This window comes from Vicugna pacos, chromosome 4 (assembly GCF_048564905.1).
Source record: "Vicugna pacos chromosome 4, VicPac4, whole genome shotgun sequence".
Classification (NCBI taxonomy): domain Eukaryota; kingdom Metazoa; phylum Chordata; class Mammalia; order Artiodactyla; family Camelidae; genus Vicugna; species Vicugna pacos.
In genome coordinates, this window is record NC_132990.1 from 36036185 (window position 1) to 36049328 (window position 13144).

The following is a 13144-nucleotide window of genomic DNA, read 5'->3' on the forward strand; positions in this document are numbered from 1 at the left end:
GTAGGGGCAAATGTGCATACATGTTCACAGAGGTCTCATTTATATTGTGAAAAATCAAGACAACTGCAGTGTCCTTCAACAGAACAGAAGTCAATAATTTATAGTATACTCCTTCACACCTGAAATGCTAGGCAGCATTTTGAAAGAAAGTGATAGGTCTCTGGTACGGAAAGATGCCAAAGATACTATTAAAAATTATATTATGTGTATATATATATATATAATATGTATTTGCACATATGTGCTTTGGATACATGAATATTCATGTAAAATATAAATATTCATATATATATATTTATGAAGACATGAAGAGATCTGGAAGGCTACACAGTGAACTCCATGCCATTATGAGTGGGTTGGAAAAAACAAAACAGAAACAAAAAAATAGATAAACAGAGAACAGAGTAGGGGTTACCAGAGGGGAAGGGGCAGAAGGAAGACTACACAGGTAAAGGGGATCAACTGTATGGTGATGGATGGAAACTAAATTTTGGTGGAGAGCATGCTGTAGGGTACATAGAAGTAGAAATATAATGTTGGAGACATGAAACATATAATGTTATAAACCAGTGTTACTGCAGTGAAAAATAAATCTAAAAAATAGTTTTTAAAAAACAGTGGTTTGAAGAGAAGGGCAGGGAGCAAGTGAATAGTGTGGCAAGAAGCTAGCTTTGTACTTAATACACTCCTGTATTATTTGATTTCTTTCAAAACAGCATACATTATTTGACACATAAAATAACAAATTCAAAGGAGAGCTAATGAATCACTAATTAACAATGAGTCAGCAACCACTGTTATGTCTTCTTCCGACTCCTGGGCCTATGAAGACACAGAAAAAACGGAAACTCACCAAAACAGATAATTTCATGTCAAAGTCTACACAGAATCTCTGTGGATCAGATGGAGCTGGAAAGAGGAGGCACCAAACTCTCTCCCCAAAGGGGACTCAGTAGAAGACACTTAGTACTTTCCTTCCTGCCAGCCCCTGCGCAGTCAATGCCTGTAACATTCAGAAATCTGAATTTCCCTTCTTCACTGTAATGGCTCATCTGTGAAGCCTATTACAGGTTCCACCTGGTTTCACTCACATGAACCACTGAACCATTACCTTCTTTGCTTTTCTCTTTCTACCATCGTTCTACAACGATGCAGAAACAACTTGTAGAAAACAAACTGAGCTGAAAAATGTATGTAGGGTTGGGGGATGAAGGACATTTGGCAATAGTGTACTGGCTTCTCCCCACAAATGAAATATTATGGATATTTCACAAGAGGGCAGAATGATCTCTGGGAGGGGTATGTGCTCTGAATTGTAGCCTTCATGTTCAGAGTCAGAGTACCAAACAGTGGGATAGAAAAAGGAGCTTCCTTATTAAAGCATTTGTCAAAGCTTGCCAGAAACTGACAATGAGTTTCAAAGTTGCACACATCTACCTATCCATTAGCTTATTTTTGGAAAACAAACTGGTCCATTACCCAAGCATCCAGATAACGGGGCCAATGGCAATCCTCATCCTTAGTATGTTGCCCAAAAATGAAGTTAAAACAGACATTGCTTTATTTTGTGAAAATAAAAAAACACAGAGTTGCAGAGAATAAATAAATGAACAATCACTGTTCCTATAGAAGAGATAAACACAAAAGGAGACATGTAAGGGAACATAAGGGAACAGAAGGAATGATCAAAGTGCCTAACCGTCTAGATTAACATTTTAATCCAAAATTCTTAGTTAATAACACTAGGTTTTTAAATTAAATTTTAAGTATGACAGCAAAAATATAAATCATAAGGAAAATTGTCAATATAAATTTTACTACATAAATAATTCTGAATGTTAAAAAATTATAAACAAATTTAAAAGACAAAGAGTATACCAAATAAAGAATTTGTATTATATGATAAACAATGGGTTAATATCTTACCAAATAAAAGTAGGCCTAAAGGTAATTAAGACCAGACAAATACATTAACATAGATGCACAAATTCAATGAATAAGCAGAGCACCAAGGAAAATTTACCAAAGGACAACAATTATACGGGAAAAAAATGCCCAATCTAAATAATCAAAATGCAAACAAAAGATGGCCTCTTTACAAATAAAACTGGAAATTTATTCAAAGATAACACCCAATATTCTTGAGGATTCACTGCATATATTGTTAATAATCTTTCTGATACATTATTTCCAAATCCTTAAGTTTGTGTATACCCTTAGACACAGATATCCCTTGTGTAGGAATTTATTCCAAAGGAAAAAAAAATCATAACTATACACAAGAATATTGTGACATTTGGGTATAACACTGACAAATATGAGATCATCTACACATTAAAACTGAATTTTTGTGAAATATATTATGTAACCACTAAAAACTGCATTGAGGAAAAATATTTAATAGCAAAGAGGGATAATTATCACTCACTGTGAAGATTGAAAAAGCATGCTGCAAAATAGTAGTATAATCTCATTTAATTTTTTATACAAATATATATTCAAAGAAACATGATTCAAATGCAATACATCAAATGTTAATGGTGGTTAGCTGTCTGTAGTGAAATTGAGTGATTTGTGTTTTCTCTTTTTGTTTCCCTATAATCTCTGAAATTTTTACGAGTATTCTAAAAAGAATTCTTTTTTCTTATAAGTTTGTTAAAGATAGAGAAAAACATTCCAATGGGAATTGCCAGGAGGAATGAAAAAGTGCAGTGTCCAAATAGAAAGTAAAAACCAAATGTAGTAAAATGGACCTTTCTATTTATTGTCCCTTCTCAGATTTTTTTAGAACTTTCGTATCCAGAAAGTATCTCTAACTATAATACTTAAAAGCCTGAGAACAACTTGTTCTGAATTCTTTTATTTATTACTAGCAAAGCATAATCTTATTTGACTTCCTGGCAAACTTGGTTTTCCATTCGAATTAGAACAGATGATGGATTAGCATTTAACTTTCTCTTAATTACTTTGTACAAGCTTTCTATTGAAAACGGTACGCATGACATTACTCCAAAAACATCAGCACAAATTCAATGGCACACTTACAGGAGCTGGATAAAACCCAGTCTCCAAAGTCTTTCATCATTTATCCCATAGAACAGTCATTCTTACTGGAGTACAGGACAGGTAAGGACACTAGAATTTCAAACTACTTATGCATCATCACAGATCCTCTGCTGTTTCTCTAATGGGGTGTGCCTCTCATCGCAGACACTCCCCAGCTGGCTCCCCAACATGTACATACATACAGGTTGAGAATTTCAGGGTGTGTAGATGTTTCTCATTAAAAAATACTGTCCAGGTCATTAGTATGCAGACAAAAAGCTCAGGACAATGTTATAGAACATTTAATTAAACCAGGAGAGAAAGGCCTTTTTGACTAGAAGGCAAGCTAGTAATTTATTTCTTGGTCACAAATTTAAATGTGACTAAATTTCATTCATTAATTCCACCCCCATTCCACCCCCTTGGAAATGCATCAGAATGGAAACCAAACAAAAGGGCTCTATTTTTTGTGCTTAAAATGTAACTATCTCATTTTGATAGGTGAATGGATGAATAAATGGATAAATGAAACAAACTATAGCAAATCTATGCAGTGGAATATTTTTCAGTGAAAAAAGAAACGAGCTATCAAGCCACAAAAAGATATGGAGGAACAAGGCAAAACTACGGAGACAGTGAAAACATTAAGTGGTTGCCAGGGAAGGACGACAAGGTAGTGCAGAGGGGATTTTCAAGACCATGAAAACTATTCTGTACGACACTCTGGTGGCAGATAAATGTCATAATACATTTGTCAAAGCCATAGCATGTACAACACACAAAATAAGTCCTACTGTAAACTACGGGCTTCAGTAAATAATAATGTATCAATATCAGCTCATTAATTGTACCCAAGGTTCCACACTTACTAAGACTCATCCAAGGAAGGATAAATTAGTCAGACAAAGCTACACAAAGGAAAAAGAAATTTGCTCTAACCTTTTATCCATATGTAGGATTTGGCAGAGGGATGAAAGAAGGGAGTGCACGCCCAGAGGGGAAACAGCAAGAACAAAGGTGTGGAGAGAGGACTGAGCTGGTGCCATGGCGCAACAGTGAGGAAGAGAGGCAGGCCCGGAGACAGGGAGTGGCTCCAGGAGTTGAGGGAAAGAAGTGTTAGTATACAGACTAGGCCAGATTATTAAGACCCTTGAAAGGCAAGAAATGATGTTTATATTGATACGGCAGGCAGTAGGGAGCTGTTTGAGCAGGAGAGTAATACAAAATATAGTCAATCCTCATCATTCACGGATTTTGCATTTGTCAATCTGCCAGCTTGGTAAAATTTATTTGTAATTCCCCAAATCAATATTCATGGTCACTAGGGACAAAAAACCCAAAAAACCCCAACATGTTAATAATAGGGGAGATTGTGCGGTGGGTGGTGTATAAGAATTCTCAATACTTCTTTCTAGTCAATTTTCCTATAAACCTAAACTGCTCTAAAAAAGTTTATTAATTAAAAATATAAGTGATAAAAACTAACAATGTAAAATAAATACATATATAGAGAAAGAGGGAAAAAAATGAACTTACTTCCGGTTCACAATTAGCCACTCCCGAATATAGGTCTGAACGCAGTCCCTGACGTGAGGGTCTAGTTCAACCCTAATGAGGTGGAAAATGAAATAACACATGTTACTACCAGGTAAAGACAACAAAGCATTCCGCTTTATCACAACCAAGGAGAGCAGCAGGATTTCAAATCCCTGTCAACCGCGAACGTGAAGGGTGCTCTTACCCACTGCTTTCAAGTGTCTGAAGTATTCCTGAGGCGATAACGTTTTCCCTTTGATGAGACAAACATGTTGGCATGTGGGTTTCTTTATGACAGAGAATTGTGTTAGACTGTACCTATCCCGGAAGGCATTCCAACACAAGACAGGCAGAACTAGCTATAATCGCATACAAAACAGTATGTAGAAATGCCAATCTCTGACAGGCGTAATCTGGGCATATTTTCTGCCCATGTGTAACCTTGTTAGGACATGCGTGTTTTCCTTTTTGAAAGCCATGAAGAGGAGTAGTGCTTTAAGGAGCTGACAGGCCCTGGCTTTGGTTGGTGATTATTAATCTGGGCGGTTTTTGTCCACCTGCATAGTTTGTGTCATGAGATACTCTTCAAGTGCTTCATCTGGAATTTAGAAATCACTAATTCCCCACAGTAGCAAAGGTGGGTTTTTTTTTTTGGTTTGTTTGTTTTTGCTTCCCCCCCCAAATATGTTAGTATTACAGATAAATTGGTCTAAATACTGTAAGTTTTAATTTTATGGTTTGTAAAGCGAGTAAGAACAGTACCTACCTCGTGGGCTGGCTGTTAGTTTTAGCTGGAATACTGTAGAAGTCAGACATGTGGTCCTGGGCCCTGACTACCCAAATCCTGGCCCCCTTCCTAATTAGTTACATGATTTTGGGCCAGTCACTCATTCCTTCTGGGCCTCAGTTTCCTCACCTTAAGTGCAGAGAGGAATAGTGCTCTCCTTTGGAGAGCTGAGCTGAAGAAGTAAGCCATTGTGCGAAAAGGGCTTAGAATAACATCTGGCAGATAATAAAACCTACCTGTGATAATTCACATTTAGGCGCCGTTCATTCTGCGCTAGGCACTGACGCAATTACTTTACAGGTATTAATTTAGTGAGCTGTCAGCTCCATAGAGAAGGCACTATTATTATTCTCATTTTGCCGAGGAAGGAGATAAAAAAGAATCTTGCTCAAAGTCACTCAGCAAGTGTGAGAGCATAGACTTGGCCCGAGGCACTCCCTATAAGTGCAGGCTTATACCCACTACACCATGACAGTCCAACATGAAGTTCTTGAAGAGGCACAGAGGTTCAGCAGGAGTCAGCTGTTGTTTACTCTGATGATGATGATACTTTCCTGGGCTTTAAGTATACACAAGACTTTTGGGCCATGATTAGAGGTTGTTTTAAAGCCATCAGACAGATAACATATTAGTTATAGATTCTCGTGGCAAGGCAATATTCTACTCAAAAATTGATGCTAAGAAAAAAGTTACCACTTCTATCAATTTTCAAAAAACTAAAAATTCTCCTACCTCTAAATGTAAGTATTTTAAACAGGTTTTCCCAAGATTCTGATATCATATGAAGATAATTAACCATAAATTTTACACAAAAAATAAAATTAAATCATTCTCTACCAAAGGTAACAATAATAGGTGTTACCTATTAAAAGTCACATCTGAATAAATGGACTGACAACAGGGAAAAATGTTCCCCAAGGATCACCGTGATTTTGTTTTCTGGGAAGTGAGTATCTTCAGAATGTTAGAGCTGAGTGTATGGTCCGCTGTCCTATGTGAATGAGAACTTTCTAAACGAGGAGCACATTGTTACACCAGAAATTGATGCATTGTAACTGACTATACTTCAGTAAAAATAAACAAGGAGCAAAGGGTCATAAAAATACTGTATCCCTGTCATCCAACCTTCTTAACTGTGATGAAATAAAATCCAAAAGGGAACTGGAATATCCCAAGTAATGAGGGCAAGGGCTGTGTTTCATGATCTCCTTTCCAGGGCTTTATGGGGAAGAGCAAAAGTTTGAAAATGTCCAGGAGGATGTGAATCTTAATTTGCTTTCGAAAATGAATACAAATGAAAGTTCATCTGAAACCTCCAAAGAGACATTGCTTTTTACACTATGGAAATAACAGGAGTTTCATCTAAACATAATACCATCATTTGATACCACACCTGTAAACACATCGATTAACCTGCTATAGAAACAGCCCTAAACAGCTCTGCCCATATTCCCACTACAGGGCTCTCCCTCATTGTTTTCCCACTTGATAAAACTGTCTCCAAATGAAGGAACTTTGCCTCGTTCATCTTTTTATCCTAGTACTCAGCACATAGTAGATGCTCAAGAAATGTGGATTGAACCTACATTTGTCACTTAATCCAATCTCATCTATAGAAACAAATAAAATACTTCTGAATGGGGGCATTGCAATGATTATTAAGAGCATTTTTACAAATGGAGGAACTGAGGCTTCCTGAGGTCACATGACTCACCCACGGTCACCAAATTGACCTGCAGGCAGTCCGGCTCCAGAGCCCGCCCTCTTTACCTCTTCTTAAGCAGTTCATTTTGTCTACTGCAGCCCTTCAGCAGGCTTAGTTCCCACGTGGCTTTTCAGAGCCTCTGCTCAAACCAGTTAAAAAATTATCTATATGGGGGTGACAGTACCACAGGAGTCATCCTGCATATCTTGATAGATCTGAATAATGTTACTTGCAAGAGACGTCCAGAATTAGGGCATCTCCCTTCTTACCGAGAACAGTCAAGACAGTCACATTCCCATCCACAGTTTAAGAATGCCATTTACCCTTCCTCCGGCAGAGAAGGCTGCAAAGTTCGACATTCCTTTGATGTGAAGACCACGTCCAAGTCGTCTTCGGTGAAGTCCCCCAACTCCTGGGCAAGCTCCACATCCAGGCTGTTCAGGTGTGTCATCAGAAGTCCTTCAAAGTCCACTGGCTCCACTGGATCATAAAACTGAGGCTGGGGCAGGGAGAGAAAAAGGAGGTTGCCACACGGTTTTGGAGTAAGAGCACCAAGGCGAGAGAAGATGTGTTACCAGCCCTCCCTCTCCTCTCCAAAGCGCTTGACTCTTCCCGAACAACTGAGGGGGGCTGCCTTTAGAGGAGCTGTCACACACAGAAGCAGCGATATGGAAAGTTAAAGAACCGCAGCATGGAAAGTCAAGCCAGAACATGATGAGTAATTAAAATCACACCCCAAGGCAGAATTTTTCTCTGCTTAATTGCATTTTGATGAGGATTCCTGAGGAGATCCAAAATGAGATCACAGGCCTTTGCTGCATTTTTATAATTTCTCTTGCAAAAGCTCTCTGAGGCCATGTTTACCCAAATACAGTGAAACAGTGAATTACAGGCAATTTTCTAGAAATTCAGGCAAACTCAACAGTCCTTCTGTCTGAGGATTTAGGTACGGTGTTTTCTTTGGCCTGAGTTACCCCATACATTGATTCTTGAAAGTACTGCATTCATAATCACAGCCCGCAGTGAACCAGACTTGGTGGCTGAGACACTCCCAGGCAGTGATTTCCAAATGCTGCTGGGCTTACTGGGGCCAGTTGGGAAGAAATTTTCACTGACTGCAGCTAAATGAGCAAACTAAGGGTAATGGGCTGAGTTTTCATAAGGCTTAATGTACTTGGTCTAAAAGGATTCCTTTTTTTTGCTCTTCAATTATATCCCCCCATAGTTGAGGGAGGGGATAAAAGAAATGATAGAAATAGATGGTAACTTAAAAAGTAATTTTCTTTAGTTGATAAGAGAAAAAATTTGCAATATTGACAAATATTTTTTCTAGCTTGTGAAATCCATTTAGATTTAGGGAACCACTGCCTTAAGGGAATAAAAGAATCACTTAGACCAAGTTGACATGTATAGTAGTAGTGGTAGTAGTAGCAGTAGTAATAATAATAATAACAACAACAACAATAATAATAATAGCAACTCTATGGTGTTCATTTATGACAGACAACTTGGAGTCATCAGCCCAACAAACACCTCGGATTCTTGACTTGTACTGCCTTGTTATGAAACAAGGACAAATCCAAAGAAAGTGCTGACAAAACCGGTTTTTCATCACCCTGAAACCATACACCAGACTCAAAGTAAGGGCTCCAGGTGGAAGAGGAGGAACAACATGCATGGAGGAGGCAATAAAATCAGCACATGTAAGTGTGGCTTGCCCTGTCTCCTCCCACTTTAGTGTCCTGGTGCTGGTGGAGACATGAGTGACGTGCGAAGGAGTGAGGACAAAGCTGAGAACTGAGCAAACAGACACCTTCCTCGGCTGAGATTCTCGAAGCGGCTGGCTCACATAATTCCCTATGCCCGCAGGGCCAAAGGGAGCAGAAGAGAAGGCAACAGTACATCCCTCAGTAGCAGAGAGCAAAGGCATTCCCCTAGTTCCCCAAGGCTCCAGCGTGGTGTGACTGAGGACAGGGAAGTTTCCCTGTGTTCCTACAGGGACCGTAGTTCTTACAGAGGGCATCTCAAAACAAAGCAACTGGGACCAGCAGGGGCCCAGAAAGCCAGAGATCAGCCAGTGTAGGAGCCAGGTGGGGACAGAGTTTGCAAAAGGACATTTGATTTCTGCCAGAGGGAAGCACAGGCATCATCCACTCTACACATAGAACAAAAAAATCTACTGCAGACTTACAGAAGACCAACCGCAAAGGAGAAGGTGGACTTTCCCACGCCTTATCACAGTGTAGCACAGAGAATTCAGAGGTGAGGACTGAAATGACTTCAACTCAAAACGAAGAAACTGCATTGTCTGCATACTCAATCTTATTCCTGTAAAGTTTATACCTTTGAACTAATAATTGTCGAGTACTTATATGCCAAGAAGTTGTGCTAAGTCATTATATACATTAACTCATTTAACCCTCACTAGAACTCTATGAGGCACACACTTTTATTATTCTCATTTTATAAATGAGGACATTGAAGGCTAGAGACTTAATAATTTCCTCATGGTTACAATAGCTGGGAAGTAGCCCAAATGGAATTCAAACCTAGGCAGGCTCATGTTCTTAACTACTCTAATTTTATTTTCTCTTGTAGGCTTTTCAGGGAATCTGGATATTCAGAAATAATTAAAACACAAGGTTAAATGTGTTTAGAAGAGAATAAAGAAAAAACCTATTTACCAATATCTACAAGTTCTACTCTGAACTTCTTATGAGATTGGCTACTCAAAGTAATAACAGCAAAGTTATTAATTAAAGTAATAATAAATATAAATTTGTCACGAAGAACATCAATTATTCAAGCAGAGGCATTGAAAATATATACTGAAAAATCATACTGAAGCAGTTTGAAGGAATGTGACACTAGCATTAATAATTAGTAAGAAGAGGCTTCCACAGAGAAATGGCATTTGTGTGAAGTCATCAGAGAGAAAAAAATTTAGGTCCAGCCAAAGTATTATCCTTATCATGTCCTAAAATTGATTAAAAAAAAAAACCTGGCTGTAATGGCACCTGTTACCTACCCAACAGGTTGCCCGATAGCCAAAGGGAAAGGACAGCCAACTCCCTCATTCAGAAATTATTTGCTGAACATCTGTTAAATGCAAGTCACTGGGTTGGACCTTAGGGATACAGAAGAGTACAGAAGAAGGCAGCTACTCTCACATGTCTTTCCATGGATCTTGAGTCAACCATGAGTTGGTGAATTGGCCACCTTTTCACACGTAAAATGATGCTACCTTTGGAGGGGCAGCTATGAAAAAGATCAGTATCATCACTGAGCACTAACTGTGTGGCAATGGGCCAAATGCAATATACACAGTTGACCATAAAGTCATAAACTCTTAAGGTCTGAATCTATTTCAGGGCTGAATAGACTATAAAAATAAACCATAATGATAGAATTATTGAGTATTATGATAGCATCACACACAAGCTGGTAATTAATAACTAGTTTCCCCTACCCTTTGTATGCTGAAACTAACAAAGGAGGACACTTCATTCCAAATGTGATGTAAACTAGTCCTGCTGTTGACAACTGGGTGGAGATTTCAATTACTGCCAACTAGGCCTCCGAGCAAGTTGTTCCTCTTGCCTATCAAATAATAACCAGGGACCAGAAAAGATTTCTGTTATCTAAACTATCTGAAGTTTTAATCTCAAGAGGAGGTTTTATTACGAAGCAATAAACACATACACACATACACACGCATGATGCCTATTAGTGAGAACCAAAGAGAGAAAATAAATACTGAAGAGAGTTACAGTGAGATCATATTTTGTTAGGGGCTGAAGTTTGGGAAAGGGTGGGTAAGGACAGTCCCTAGGGCAGGGCTTGAGCTTTCGGGAGCCTAAAAGACAAACATGAAAATTTACTGTTTTTATTTTCTCAGCTATTGAGCTATATGTGGCCTCCTAGTCAGTGTAAACTCAAGGCTAGTTTAAATGGTATGAACCAAAGTAATTTCAAGGCCATCTTATATAATGAATTATCTCATCATGTCTATCATTTATTAAAATAATATAAGAAAAAACCCTCAATAATCAAAATAAAAACAAGCAAAAAACCCCATTTTAAAAGCAAACCCCCCCCCCACAAAAACCAAAAAACACTTAAGACTGCAAATCATCCTATATCAGGCTTTGATTGTGATGGTTTTGTAATGTGTCAGCTTGGCTTGGTGGAACCACATTCCCCTGAATTCCCTTAGCATTCTTCCAGACGTGGTGGGCTACAAGGGTTTCCTCTTGCCAGAACTGGAGGACAGAAGGGAGGCTGCAGCTACTCTGTAGCATACACACGCCTACTGATGCAAACACTAATCTAGGTGCTGCTGTGAAGGGATATTCCCAATGTAATTAAAGTCCCTAATTTCAGTTGACTATAAGTAATCAAAAGGGAGATTAGCTTGGGTGGCCTGACTTAAGCAGGCAGGTTAGATGCGTTTGCAAAGCGGGTGGAAGTTCAGGGCTCCAAAGTTTCAGCTTGTGCCCGTGGAGTTACAGCTTGCTGTGATCTTGCCTTCCTGACTGCCCTGAGGACTTGAAGCTTGCTTAGCCAGCCACCACCAGCGGGTAAGCCAGTTCCCTGTAATCAATTCCTTAATATATATACTGCAGATGCATCTCCCACGGGTTCCACTGCTCCAGCCGAGCCTGGACTAACATGCCCTCTTTCACTCATTCAACAAATACTAACCGAGGTCCTGAGCAATCCAGTGCTGGGTCGAGGACAGTCACTGCCCTCAAACAATTTTCAACATTTCTCTAGTGATTTGTGCAGTATTTCCTTCTAGCTACTTTTTCAGAGACCGGGTCAATAGAAGATGAGAAATACACAAAAGACTATAAATATTCTAAAAGCGTAAATTATTCACAGCCAAATATCCATTTTTTAAATAAAGGGAGTTTGAGTTTCTTCTTGTCCCCAACGCACATCAAAGGTTAGTTCTCCAGACATGAGGTAGGATTCAATTTGTTCTGAAATCAAAAATTCTTACAGCACCATGTTAGTTCAAAATTAATCTATGTAGCTCTTAGCACAACATAGTATGCAGATAGCACACTGGTAGAAGATTAAAATAACAAATCTGGACACCAGTTCACAAATAAGGATACTGAATAACACAGAAGTTAAATAATGACTCAAATCACACAGGTTATCACAAAGGACCTGGGTGCACTTAGAGACCGATGCACTAAGGATGCATTGTGCTGCTTTTGGTGGGGCTGGCAGAAGAGGCCTGATACTTCCAGGTGCACTGGGCTTGTACCCTCATGCATGTTTACCCCTACGGTCGACCTGGCTGTTCATGAAAGACAAGTCTTGTCAAAATCACCCAAGATCTCTATGTTGCCAAATTCAATGGTTGTTGCTCATTCCTGGTTTATCTATAGCATACTGGACACAGTTAATTGCTCCTTCTTTCTTGAAACAATTTCTTCACATGGAGGGGGACCAAGTGTCCTAGTGAGCCCCAGTCTCTGAAAATCCATGTACCTGGAAGCCCCTCAGTCTCTACCTTTGGGATACCACTTTTTCTAGCTTCTCCTCCTACCATGCACTGTCCCAGGGTTCAGTCCTAAAAGATCTTCTCTTTTCAGTCTGAATCTTTACTCCTAGATGATCTCATCCATGTCCATGGCTTTAAATATCTTCTTTTCTTTTCTCTTTTTTAAATTACAAATTTATATGTGCAGCCTCAACCTTTGCCGTGACATCCAGGTTGATTTTTCCAATTATACCTCAACATCACCACTTAGTGATCTACTAGCCTCTCAAACATAACAAAGTCAAAGCTAACTTTTAATTTTCCTGCCAGTCTGCTCTTCCCATATCTTCCAAGTTTCCACATCTCAGTAAGTGGCAATTTCAATTCACCAGCTGTCCAGGGCAAAATCTTTGGAGTCAATGTTAACTTCTCTCTTTTTCTTACATCTTATATATTATCTGTCAAAAAACCTTACCCATTTTACTTCAGAAATATGTCCAGAATCTAACCACTTCTCACCTTTTCTACTGCCACCATCCCATTCCAAAGCACCACTACCATTTTCTTGAGTTAT

At 38.9% G+C, this 13144-nt stretch overlaps 1 protein-coding gene across 3 annotated transcripts in view; it reads right to left on the reverse strand.

The window, feature by feature from the left end:
• The window catches only part of DOCK8 (dedicator of cytokinesis 8), a 201185-nt gene that overhangs the window by 137017 nt on the left and 51024 nt on the right, over positions 1-13144 (reverse strand). For all 3 annotated transcript variants that reach the window (XM_072959507.1, XM_006217184.4, XM_072959506.1), the window contains 2 exons: positions 7397-7572; positions 4582-4653 (listed from right to left, as the gene is read on the reverse strand). In XM_072959507.1, coding sequence (XP_072815608.1) covers positions 4582-4653; positions 7397-7524 — 200 coding nt within the window. In that variant the 5' untranslated portion in view covers positions 7525-7572. The remainder of the gene's footprint in view (positions 1-4581; positions 4654-7396; positions 7573-13144) is intronic.